General features: G+C 55.1%; 1 protein-coding gene across 1 annotated transcript in view; it reads right to left on the bottom strand.

The window, feature by feature from the left end:
* The window catches only part of MMP17 (matrix metallopeptidase 17), a 39,552-nt gene extending 27,656 nt beyond the window's left edge, over positions 1-11,896 (bottom strand). Inside the window, exon 1 of the mRNA XM_048964557.1 lies at positions 11,407-11,896. Coding sequence (XP_048820514.1) covers positions 11,407-11,535 — 129 coding nt within the window. The 5' untranslated portion in view covers positions 11,536-11,896. The remainder of the gene's footprint in view (positions 1-11,406) is intronic.
* Positions 11,897-13,112: the final 1,216 nt, after the last annotated feature.

Genomic DNA, 13,112 nt, shown 5'->3' with positions numbered 1-13,112 from the left:
CCGTTGGACCTTCATGCTGTCTCTCTTGTGCATTCCCCAGCTGTCACCTCCCATCAGCCTCCCCACACCGGCAAATCGGCAGCGACGCGCTCGCCGGCAGCGTTCTGAAACCTATAATGCTCCATCTACGCCAGTGTGACTTTAAACACAGAGCATGCACAGGGTCGGGCTCACTGATCCCCAGCCCCCAGCCCTGGGGCAGGCAGAGCACCCCTTGGGAACCATCCACACGCTGCCCCGCGTGTCATCGGCACCGAACACAAACACACCAGGCAAGAGAAGACAAATGGCTCCAGGGGAAATCCGATGACCTCCCCAGCTGTGTCAGGAACCATTTGTCAAGTGGCAGAAACCATTAAGCTGTTTCACTGCTCACCTATGGGGAACGACGCAGCTCTGATGGTGCTGCCTTAATGCAGATTTGGGGAGCTGCTGCTGGCACTGCTGACGTCAGCCGTGGCTCTGTGTGCTCTCCAGTGCTTGGTGTAGATGAACTGGTCCCAGCAAGGTCAGATGTACCAGGAAGAGCTACCATGCTCCTGACACTCCTTTTGAAGGCATCAGGCAGCAGGTCATAAAGCACCTGAGATCTGAAGGTCAAAACATCCCCTCATCCCTACAGGCAGCCAGAGCTGCACAGGGAGAGCACAAGAGAGCACACCTACATCTAGAGGCCTGGCTCATTAACAGGTCAGTAGTAGTAAGCCTGACAATTACTTTCCAGCACTGCCACAACACGAGCAGCCCCCCCAGGTGCCTGGCAAGACAGCTGCCCAAGCAGGAAGATGCTCCAGCAGCATGCCACTACCCTGGGACTGAGCAATTAAGTAAGAGATTTTGCTTTGCTATTGCTTTGTAATAAGAAAAGAATTAATTTAAGCACACCCATCGTTGGATGTACAACATTAAGGTGTTACTGTCAAGAATGCTTTTGGGAAGACTGCTTGGACTCTCAAGAAAAATGGCATGCATAAGTTGGTCACTCCCAGATAGATTTGCTCCAGATTGGCCAAAAAGGGCAGAGAAAGACCATAGGGGTTCATCCAAACACCAGATGAAATGTAACCAAGGACACCAAGGCAAAGACTGAATGAGCAAATCCACGTGTTGGGTCACTCCAGGGAGGGGGAACACTGAATTAAATATGACTGCATCAAAAGGAGCTTTCAGGGAGGGCTGAGAAAATGCCAGCCCATATAGGGGAGCCAGAAGTTTGCAGAAGTGGAAGCCATGCTTTCATTTGCCAGTGCCAAAGGACTTCACCAGACAAAGGCAGCAATGATTTCCCATCCACAAAACACGCAGGGACCTGGCCATGCCCACAGCCCAGCACGTAGTGATGCCCCAGCACTGGCACAGAGAAAGCAAGAGGCACGAGCCAATGGGACAGAGCAAGGGAGACCGACCCCATGAAAGCCCCAGGTGCACTCTGCCATAAAAAGGAGCTTCTCCTCACAGATCTGTGCCCAACAGCCAGACAAATTCCCTGCTTTGAAAAGTAAAATCCATATAATTCCCACTAGACCTATCCACAGCTACACAAAGCACAAGGAAAATGAGCAGTCACAGAGCTCTGGCACTCATTGTTTCTCCCATCTCACCCTGCTCTCCCTGGCACCAGCTGCATGCTTCCAGGTCCCTGGGTACCATCTCCCACCTCGGCCTCCCCTGATAAGTTGTGCCTGTTGCTCCCACACCAGCTGCCTGTACCCTGAAGGCAGAGGTGCCTCCAGGGAAGTTTGCAGCCAAAAAATCCTTTTACACACTGGGCACCAATTTCTGCACGGCTGGGGATGGAATTTACATCACTGAGTGCCCTAGGAGGTTTCATGTGTCCTCATCTTAACTCTCAGTGCATTCCCCTGCATAAAGTATGACTACTCGCGTAAATACAGGCGATGTTCCCAGCTCACAGCTGCAAAATTTACCACCAAAAACCAGCTTCCTCCCCTCGCCTTCACCCTGCGCTTCCAACGCCTCCCTTTTTGCTCTCCTCATAGGAAAGCTGTCATTGCAACAACCTACGTCTGAATACGTCCCCCACTCTCGGCTCAGTGTGTCCCCTGATCCTTTTGTGTTCATCCCAGGCAGCACTCCCACCCCTGGCTCCTGGGGCTGGCAAGCAGATTGCTTTTGAGGCACTTCCAGGTTCTTGAACTCTGTTGTTAATGCAGCTTGTTTCCCATCAGCTGAGGGCAGCGTGCCGGGGACATCATTTATTTTCCATGTTTATTTATGTTGGGAGAGTCCTTAAAGGATTTGTTTGCAGCTGCTCTTGTGGCTGCTCAGCCCGAGGTCAGCTCCCTCCAGTCCGACCCATGGAATGCAGTGCCTTCTGTCCTTGGGTCAATTTTTCTCTTTTTCCTTTTTGCTATAAACCATTGAAGACCAATTTGCAAATGGATGTGACCTCTGCTCAGCATTCACAGCTGATGGCCACCCCACACCCTGCCCAGGTGGCCCTCCCTCCCAGCTGCCTCCCAGCTGCTCCCAGCACCATGTAGCATCCTGAGCTGGTGTGCCGGGAGCTGGCTGCCAATTTGTTTTCTCTTTGGGGTTCAAGGCTCCCCTGGAGGAGCAGAATGTGCCACATCGATCGCCTCTGCTGTCCTCACAGCCGTCTGGGCAAAGAAACATTTGTTATCTTGTGACAGTTCCCTGCAGAGGCTGCTCAGGCGTCCTATCCGCCTGCATGGTGGGGCTGGTAAGCTTGCCAGAAACTCCACTTTAAAGGGTTTTGCAACATCAATTAAATTTCTACAGTTGTGTTTATTGGCTCTGAAAGCGATCCAGGCTCTGAGCACATGAAGATGGGCTCAGCTCTCTCCCCCTGGCTCCCAGCACGTCTGGCTCCCAGCGCTCCTCATACGCAGTGTTGGGAATACGGTGCTGTCCCTCTCTGAGAGGCAATGAGCCAAGGACTGCTGGGGTTTGGGTACCGACTGGGTCTGGATAACCTAGAGGCTGAGAAACGACCCCAGAACTACCAGAAAGCAGATGTCCTTGCCCTGAGAACAAAGCCCTCCCAACAAACAAGCAGAAATGATGCTCTGTGATTGCCCAGACAAGCATGACACAGCAGGGCAGCAGGCAGGTCACCTCGAGGGCTCTGAGGAATTCCCCCTCAAGCTCCCACAGTTCCGGCTCCTGTCCCACTCCTACGATGCCCAGCCTGTGCCTCAGGCTGGCAGCAATGACCTCTGCCAGTGACACCAGGACTGTGAGAGTTCCCTCCAGGAGAGCCTGAGTGGAGGGCAGCTGCTGAATGCTGAAGGATGCAGAAGGAGCCAGGCTGGAATTTAAAGCAGAATGTGGGTTTTTTTTGTTTGTTTTGTTTTCTTTTTCTTTTTCTTTTTTTTTTTCAACCAGAGGATATTAACGCATGAGATAGGAGAGAAATGTGAAGGAGAAAGCCAAAGGTTATGCAGATACTGATGGAGGGATTTGCTGAGAGGTAGAGGAGAATTACCGCAGAGTAAGAGCAAGGAGCTCCATAAGGCATTCTGCAAACTTTCCCTGCTTAAAGCACGGGTTCTGCTGCCCTGCAGCCATTCAGTGCCCGGCACCGAGTGGCTCAGAGGGCTGGAGCCCCTGCCGCAGCCCAGCCGGGCTCCCCATCTCCCACCCGCAGTCCGGCACCGGCGCGCTTCCTAGGATGTTTCCCCGGTTTCCACCAGAGGGCAGCGGCACGACGCCGCCGGGACATCGCGGTGTCCCCGAGCAGCGCCCGCGGAGCTCCCGCATGGATCCCCGGCCGCAGCGCCGGCCCTCCCCGGGCTCTCCCGGCCGCTCTGCTCAGAAGGAGCAGAAGGTCTCCGGAGAGGGGTCTGGATGGGAACAGCGACCCATCGTCACCCATCTCCAGGCTGCTCGGCTCCAGCTGTCCCCGTCGTGCTGCCAGCGCGCAAGGGACAAACAGCCTTCAGCTCCAGCTGCCGACAGCAGCACAAGCGCTGGCGGCTCAGCTCAGACCAAGTTCACAACACCAGTGCCTGTGCAGCTTTCGTGTTCCTGCTGCAACCCCGACACGAGGCCGCAAACGCTCCTTCCTCCACTACATGACCCCGTGCACTGCCGTGGTGTGATGGGCAGCACAGCAGCTCTCGGGAGCCAAACTATGCAATCACAGAATTGTGGAATCCTTTGAGTTGGAAGAGACCCTGGAGCACGGCTGCTGATTTACTCTAGATTATCTTGATCTTGCTGGACACCGAGTGAGGGCAAACCAAAGCACGAGGGACGTCAGAAATGCCAAAAAATGCAACAGATTGTCTGATAGGGCTGTCATCCTGTCATGAAATAGGACGTGCATACAGCCCACGAGGAAGAGTGGGACTGCTCTGCACTTCATTGCTGGCTGAGGCCACGCCAGATGATTCCTTGTTTTGGACTCTCATTGATCAGGCCTGGAGGATACATTTCTGCAGCATAAACAAAATGTAGTAGAAGTCCCAACCCACCTAACTGTTTTCTGCTGCGCTCTTCTACAAAACACATTGCCATTTCATCAGCGTGTCTGCCAGGGATTTCCCTTTTGTGAACCCAATTTCCTCTCACTTTTGAACAAAAAAAGCATCTCTGACATGGAGGATGCAAAGGGAGAGACAGCACAGCTTGGTACAGAGCAACAGGGAATTTGCCAGGCAACAACAAAGTGGAGAACAAGCAAGAGAAATAAGAGACAATCTAGTGCAGAGAAATGATCAAAGAAGCAAAGATGTGTCTCAAGCAGCATCGCCGACCACCCTTCTGTGGCAAGCTTGCTAGGGGGACTGCAACCATACAGCAAACACAGGGAGCAGGCTGGGAAGGAGCCAAGGAGCCTATGCAAAGGTGGGACCTCCCCACCGCCCCACTGAGTGGCTACAACACCTCACAGAGGACTACAGAGAACCAGCAGAGGCTGCTTTATTTCTCTCTTGATAATAACTGACACCTGGCAGCCTTTCCTGTGACGGACTCCAGATCTCACAGGTAACAGACCATGAGCCACTGTGGGACCACCTCTAGCAATCACGGCGTCTTTTTTGCTCTCCGTTTTCCCCTTGGCATCAAAGTCTATAACCAAACTTCCCAGGAGCTACAGTAGGGCAAAAAGAGCATTTGGTTGTGTTACACCCTTCAGATAAACACCCCCCCAAGTTTTTTGGTATCCAAGTGATAAGCCTTTGGTGTGCAGGGGCCCAGCAGAGCTGCCCATGTGCCACAGGTTTGACTATGTGGGAAACACAAGAAGCAACCTCCCGAGGCGCCCTCCAGCTGGCACCCCAGCAGCAGTACTTGTGCCTGTGACAGCATCTCACTGAGAAACACACTTCTTTATGAAGGGTCAAGTGATATGCAGATACTCCAAGTCTGCCAACAATCAGTGAAGCCTAAAACTTGCAGTGCTTTGCACAGCCTGTAGTTGCCAATCAAATGCATGCTTCTTCCAGTGAGAGTTTCCAGGCCTTCCTCCCAACAGAGACTCCATGTGTGCCACTCCTTTCCATTTTTTATCCCATTCAGGATCCTCCAAGGTTGCTCGGTGCCAACACATCTCCCAGATCTGTTCTTCCAAGCACCAATGACAGCGAGGTCCCCAAAGGCAGGCAACAAGCCACTGGGTTACCTTTTGATCTACCAGCAATCTTCCGTCTCCAGCGAGGGGCATTTGGTGGTGAGAAAAGTGGGAAAAATCCAGAACTGAGTGGTTTAGGATGGGAAGAACCTGTATAAGGGTCGGATGTTTCCACCATAGTGCAGGACAGGCAACCTCCATAAATCAAGGCAGCAGCTACAAACAGTATTTCAGAACTCCACTGAAGCAGTCCAGACCTCTCATCTCTCCTGTACTTTGGGTAATGAAAGCATCTTGCAGTACAACACCTTGAAGGCTGCAAAAGATGCCCTCAAATTGCAGAGTTATCCGAGGGTGTGATGGCAGAGCCTGGGCTGTGGGTGATCATCAGCAGCTGGGAGGTGAACAGCAGGAGATGCCATTTGGGGGTTGTTAAATAACGAGACAATATAATCCAAACGTGTTCATCACCTTCCAGCACAGACCCTGTGACACAGGAAAAATTGCTTTTGTTCACCCAAAAGATCAATACTGTGAGGATGAAATAATATGTCGGATGGTGTGAAGAGCTCTGCCTGACCACTGGCAGACGACAGGCAGAAACTCCTCATGAAAAACAGTTTAAAAAAACTCCACAAAACTAAAATGCACCAACACACTGCCACGTTCCAAATCACCTCACTGGCACCGTTCTTGCCAGGTCATCTCCATGCTTCTTGGAAGAACGATTTTCTGTGCCCGTGGTCTGTTTTGATGCAGGAAATTCCTCCGATTTAATCAGGCTCTCTTCTGCTAAATCACCACAGCTAATCAAACTGTCAGTCCCATCTGAGACCACACTCCTGGGTGAGCTTCGGCCTTCGCTCCATGTTGGTCTCTGCCGGACCGCTGCACAAACCTGCTGTTGGAAGCGGCTTCTCGTGATGCTCACCTAAATCTCCCAGTTCTGCTCCACTTTGGCAGCTTCCTCCCTCGCCCCCGCACGCCTGCTTTGTTTTGCACTGGATTTAACTTCGTGTATGTGGTTTGGTGTGGTTTTTTAATGTAACATCAAATCTCTTAATTCTCTGACCCAGAAATCAGAGACAATCCTCATAAAAATCTGGGACAAAGAAGACACGCGGATGCACGCGCGCTTCGGAAAGGGCTTCTGGAAGTCCCAAATCTACCCATTTACAGTGATTTTGATTAAAGAAAGCATTTGGAGAACTGTTGCTATCAGATCTGGGGTTACTTTGAAAGCAAATCAGTGCTGCTCTCCCCTACACAAGGCCCTTGGGGTGACGAGAAAGCCGCCCAGGTTGGCCATCACCGCTGAGCCGCACATGGGATGCGCTGGGTTGAAGGGCAGCGCTTTTCCCTCCCATGCTGTCACCCCACGAAGCCAGATGTCCCTGGGTCCAGCTGGGCATCTGCCCACTCCCACAGCACTCCAGAAATAAAGGTTTCTTTGGTTACAGTGTGACCTTTCTGAGCCGCACAGTCCATTCCCGCAGCAGTTTTGCCAGTGAGTAAATAATGAGAAATTAGCGTGCGGCCCCACGATGACTCACAGCGAGCTGCCGCCAGCACTAATGAACTTGTGGGGACAAAGCAGGGTGCTGGGGACATCCGAGAGCATGGCTTCATGGCCATGTCACCCATGTGACACCCGCAGCTGTGGAGGGCAGCTCTGTGGCTCTTTGCTCCAGACCCAAAGAGCCCAGGCCAGCCATGGAAACAGGAACGTGCCATTTTGCATTGCGTCTTTGCGTGCTCAGTTTACTGAGGGAAAATAAGAAAATCCTGCAGGAGCAAGGCTGAGTCAGGTAGACACATGCACACAGCAGCCCCATCGTGTGAACCCCGTTATGTTCTTAGGGGAAATAGGCACAGAATTAAAGTTCCATGGCACTCTACATCAGTGCTTGGGGAGGAGAGTTCTGATCCCACAAAGCCTGACTGCATTCAGCCCACCCCAAGGACATCAGGCAGTTTGTACAGCAGCACCCAGCAAGGCAAGAGCTCCCCCAGCCATGGGAAAGCCTCCAGTGATGTGAAAGTGGAAAATTGAGCTTAACTGCCCATGGGTGATTCACACGGCTGGGCAATAGCAGCCAAGTGTAGGACAGAAGAGCTTTGCTCCACCTTGAATTCTGGGGAAATCAAATCTGAAAGGGAAGTAGCAGTTCAGACCAGCCAGGCTTTAACACCAGATTAAATGTTTTCACAGAAGCCTTTCTGTTTGGGAGCTCCCAGCCAGCCTTTTGTCAAGCCAGTTTACTTTGCATTGTACTTTGGCTTCAAGAGGTACCTTAAAATGTAACCAGCAGCATTTTTCTTTCCATGCTGGCTTAGGTTTTCTTGGATGGAATTCACGAACGTGGGACAGACAGTGCTCTGAGCTGGAGGGAACATGCTCTGGTGGCAAAGTCCTCTGCCCCATACAGTTGGCCTGAAAGCAGCACTGTGTGGGAACCCACTGACAATCCCATCCTGAAACTCTTGCCATTTCAGAAGGCTGAAGGAAACTCCAATGGTGATTATCAATTTTTTATTTCCCCATTAGCAACAACAGACGGCTACAAGTCTGGCAGTTTCTCTGGATAGAAGGAGCTGCCTATCTCCACACCAGGGCTTTGCTGAGGAGGGCCCCGAGCCAGATGGCTGCACGTGGGGGGCAGGAGGGAGGAGGCCAACATGAGCACAGCCACACAGCATGGCAGCAACAGCATGCCCTGCCCTCCTGCTTCATCTTGGGCAGCACGGGCATTGCAGAACACCAAAACTGAGCCCACTTCCCAAGATGTGCCTGGGTGGTGTGGGGGCTGCAGCCCTCCTGCCCCATCCCTGAAGTGGGGACAGAGGCAGCTCTGTGTCCTCAGCCCCCTGGCTCTCCCCACGGCACATCCTTATGATTCAAATAAGAAGCCGCCACAAAGGCGGGGGCCCTGCCCCAAACAAAGAGCCGCTTGGGGCAGCGAGGGGGACGCGGCCTCCACAGATGAATGCAAATGCCTCCATCCCTTGGGAGCAACTTCTCTGGGACAACACAGAGCAGCATTGTGAGCGTGTGGCTGCACTCATACGCAAACCCCCAGGAATGCCCAGCGCACCCCAGCTGGAGGAACTGGGGGCTGGGGCAGACCCTCCCGTTACCCCAACCACATGGGTGGGATCAAGAGGCTCCTACTCATCTTTCTGCACCCACACTCTTGCAAGCATTCTGAAACTCCCCCATCCTTTGGTGGCTGATGCTGGTGATGCCGCCACAACCACCACCACACAGTGCACTTTTGTTGGGACACGGCGTGCTCAGCTCTGGGCACAGACCCACACGCAGCTCCCCACTGTACAGGTGCTGAACCTGTAGCACAGCTAGCATAACCCAGGTTTACCATTAAGCTCATTTTTCTGCCCGTGGGTCTCCAGGTCAGCACCTTCTGCGTACGGATTCCACCTCGTCAGCTCTTACGAAAAATAGAAGCTGAAGGCAGCCCTCCCTCTGGACCTGGTTCAAAGCCCAGGGAAGGCAGAGTTCTCATTGCTTGTTACTGCCAACGTCTGTAAAGCTCTCGCTGCCTGGACCCCGGAGACCCAAGTCAAAGGGCTGGGAATGGATGCGATTTGTGAGCACTCAGTGCAAAGTGAGGGTTTGGGGGTTTGTTTTGGGAAAGACAGTGGTGCAAGAGGCAAAGTGGTAAAATTCCAACCCAATGAACTAAAATTCAAGGAAAACATTCAAGTCAGGCTCCAATCTGCTATTTTGCACTCTCTTTGTTAGAGCAGCTAATGGACAACAATAAAAACATTAATAATCAAGCTAGATTTATAAACTGGGCAGCCCATTCCGTTGGTAATGAAATCTAGAGAATCACTCAATACGATATTGCTTTGGGCAGCACTCTACCAAAAGCCGCCTTTGAATTATAGCCCTTTCTCCTTCTGCTGAACTTTAATTTGGCCCGGCACCACGGCAGCATGCAGCAGGAGCTGTGAGCACACAGCACGGCCCCGCGTGGCGGTGGGGGGATGCAGGACGTGGGAGCTCTGCTGACATTGTGCTCCATTTACTGCGGAGAACTGCTGGATGTGATTTTCAAAGGTTAGCGGAGCATTCTATTGCCATGGTTTCATGCTTCCTAGTTTTCAAATATTTGGTTGGAATGCATCACAGATCTTTAATTTCTTAGTTGCTTCATAAGGCGGATGTCAAATAATCATTCTCAGAGCACTCACTTACCCCACACTGCTATTTTCCTGACAAACACCTCCAACAATACCTGGCATTTTCTGCTCCCTGCTGCTCACTGCAGGGCACGAGCATGAACCAGCCAGTCCCTTCCTATTCCCAGCCGTGCTGCCACAAGCCTGCAAGATGGATTTGCCCCAGAAGCACGCCCAGGGGAGGGGGAACTGTGCACATCACTCAGCCCACAGAGGGCTCGATGCTAATGGCACAGCTCTCCGTGATGCCACGTCTGCCACACTCCTTGCATCTCTTGTTTGCAAGCTCCCACAGCTCTCCAGCGCAGCTTGGAGCCACTGCTGCTCCAACCCAGCCCAGGACAGAAAGCACCTCAGTGCCAGAGGGCTGCCTGCTGTTGCTAATAAGCCCCCTCAGATGTTAGCACTTAACCTGTAAAAGCTGTGTGCAGCCTGCACGGTACCAAGGGTAAAGGCAGGTCAAAGCCCAAGTTTGAGTCAAATGGATGGGGGCAGAATACACCAATTCAAGCTCTGTTTACATTAAATATTAAACCCAGCTTTAACATTTGGTTAGAGAGAAATGGAAATGCACCATACTAATGCAGATGTGTCTCATTTTCCCCACATTTCCTATTCTGCCAGAAAATCTTGGGAGCTCAGGCAGGGCTGGGAGGCAGCTCCTGGAGCACACGCTTGGTGCTGGCAGAATCCTGGCGCACTGCTCTGCATGAGCCCACCGTTAGGTAACCCCGCCGTGCTGCAAGCTGCCTCCTCCTTCCCAGCGCTGTGAAATCTGCTGAATTTCAGAGAATTTCCCCACAGTGGCAGCTCCAGCCCTGGAAATGCTCAGATGGCCATGCACAGCAGCACCGCTTCCTGAGGGCGGGTCTGGTGCGGCCGTGGGGTTCTCTATGGGCTGAGGTCTCCTCTTTGCCATCAGCTGCCAGAAAGTTTTCCTCCTCCCAGAGGGAAGCCTCCATCTCTCCCCGTAGAGAGCTGACACCACGACCCGACAGGGGCACGAGCTGACTCTCGTCGCCCGTTGACCGCCCCCATCCCCCTCCCTGCAAATAGGGCAAGGAACCGGGACCACCAACCACCCGGACCGTGCAAAGCACCGCAAAGCAGCCCCTACCTTATCCCTGTGCCTGCCCCTATCCCTACAGATGGCTCTTACCCCAAACGTGCCATTTCATCCGCGTGCCCCACCGCAGGCTGACAGGCTCTGCGAGACGCCAGCCCTTACCCAGAGCCCAGGAAACAACCATCCATGTGCGGTCGCCGCTGGGGCCATCGCTCCGCGCCCGGTGCGTGGGGGAAGTTGGGCCACCAGGCGTCGGGGAGCGACGGCTGCAGGAGAGGACACAGCGCGCACGGGGGCTCCGCAGAGCCGGGGCGAGGGGAGGAACACCGTGCAAGGGCTGCGGAGAGCCAGGGGGCTGCGCCCCGCGGAAGGCGCGGGGTGGGGGGGTTGCAAAGGGACGCGCCGCACGAGGGACGAGAGGGTGCCGTGCAGCGGTTCGGGCCGGAGGGGGCACGGAACGACGGAGCGCGCCCAGAACCGCGGGAGCGGGCGACGGGCGGGGGGAGCGAGGCGAAGCGGGGGCCGGGCGGGGTGGGAGCGAAGCGGAGAGGAGCGGGGGCCGCGGGTCACTCACAACTCCCCGGCTGATGTCGTCCGCCGCGGGGGTGGGCGCCGCGGGCGCTTCCTGCCACGCCAGGCACAGGGCGAGCACGAGGAGCATCTCCCGGCGGCGGGCGCGGGGCCGACCGGCGGGGCTCAGCATCCCCCCGCGCCCCGCGCCGCCCCGCGCCGCCCGCCCCGGCAGGGCCCGGCTCCGGCCCCGCGCTGGGCTCCGCCGGACCGCCGGGCTCCGCGCCGCATCCGCGCTCCCGCCCCGGGGCTGCGGCCGCCGCCGGGGGTCGGGAGGGCTCCGCTCCGCCAGGGACGCTCCGCGCCGCCGGGAAGCTCCGCGCTCACATCGCCCCGCCGCGCCCCGCGGAGCGGGCAACTCGCTGCGGGAGCGGAGCGGAGCGCTGCCCGGCGGCTGCCGCTGCCACTCGGGGCCGCCGCGGCTCCGCGGCTCCGGCCATGCACCTCTGCGGGCGGCGGCGGAGCGCCCCGGCGGCAGGAGGAGGAGGGCAGAGGAGGAGGAGGAGGAGGAGGAGGAAGGAGGATGCTAATGAGGCGGGCGGAGCCTGCGCTCCGCTTGGGGGGTGGGGGGCAGCGCCGTCTGCTCGTGGTGCTGTGCAGCACCGGCAGCGCGGAGCGATCGCTCCCCATCGGCAGCGTGTGCCACCCCCGCCGTGTCTGCGCCGCGGCTCCGTGCCGCGCTTCTGTCTGCGCGCCGCAACTCTCGGTTCTGCGAAGGAGCGGCCCCAGCTGCCAGCGGCTCAAGGTGCAGTCCCGCCGCCGCGGTCGGTGTGCGGATCGTCCGCATCGGGAGACCGCGCGCTCCCCTGGAGCCCCGCGCTGGGATGGGCAGATGGCTGCTGCCACCCCGACGGCCCCGCTGCTGCCATCTCGGGGGCAAACGCGGCCAACACGTCGCAGCTGCGTCCCCTCGTCCCTGTTAACACGTTATTATACTCCACAGCTTTGAAAATCGCCTCGAAAGTTGCTTTAGAAAGGAGCCTGCAAATGTGCTTTCGTTGTTTCCTTCTTTCTTTTTAAATATGGAAACGGAAATGATAAACAACGGCATCTCTTACGACAGCTGAGCACGAACCAACTCCATCCCTCTGTGCTGAAGTTCACCATGGTCCCCGTGCTGGCTGAGCAGAGCCACTGCTATGCAGCACCGTACCGCCCGGTCCTACAGCAGCCCCGATAACGCAGCAGGGTCTTACAGCAGCCAAGTGACCTCTGCTCCCATTCCGGGTGCTTCTGGAAGATGACACATGTTCCACTTTAACCTTCAATCCCATTTTGCAGCCAAAGGCAACAAAGGATAAAGGATCATTGTGGGCAGCCGTGGAGCTACTGGACCAAAGATAAACACCGAGCCCATCCCATCTGGAAGACTTTTGCTCTTAACTCCAAGGGGTCAGCCCTTCAGGTCACATGTTACCATTTTATCTTCACCTGCAGTTTTCATCCCTTCCCACAGCCCCACACCACAGACAAGGCTTCTCACTTCCCATCGGTGAGGGTGCATTAAGCAGAACAGCAGCAGCACGAAGGAGGGATGCTGCTCAATGGCGAATGGCATTTAATCCTCTTAGCTTCTTTCCTGTGGCACTGACTGCAACAGAGCACCAATTTCTACCAAATCTCAAAGACGTTACAGCTCAGCTGCTCTCTCGCAGCTCTTTTCCCACGGCCGTTTCTCACATCCGTGTATTACACACAGCAGGGCTGCAA

This window comes from Lagopus muta, chromosome 17 (genome assembly GCF_023343835.1).
Source record: "Lagopus muta isolate bLagMut1 chromosome 17, bLagMut1 primary, whole genome shotgun sequence".
In the NCBI taxonomy this organism is placed as follows: domain Eukaryota; kingdom Metazoa; phylum Chordata; class Aves; order Galliformes; family Phasianidae; genus Lagopus; species Lagopus muta.
Note: the sequence above shows the minus strand (reverse complement) of the source record. Positions and strands in the feature narration are given on the sequence as shown.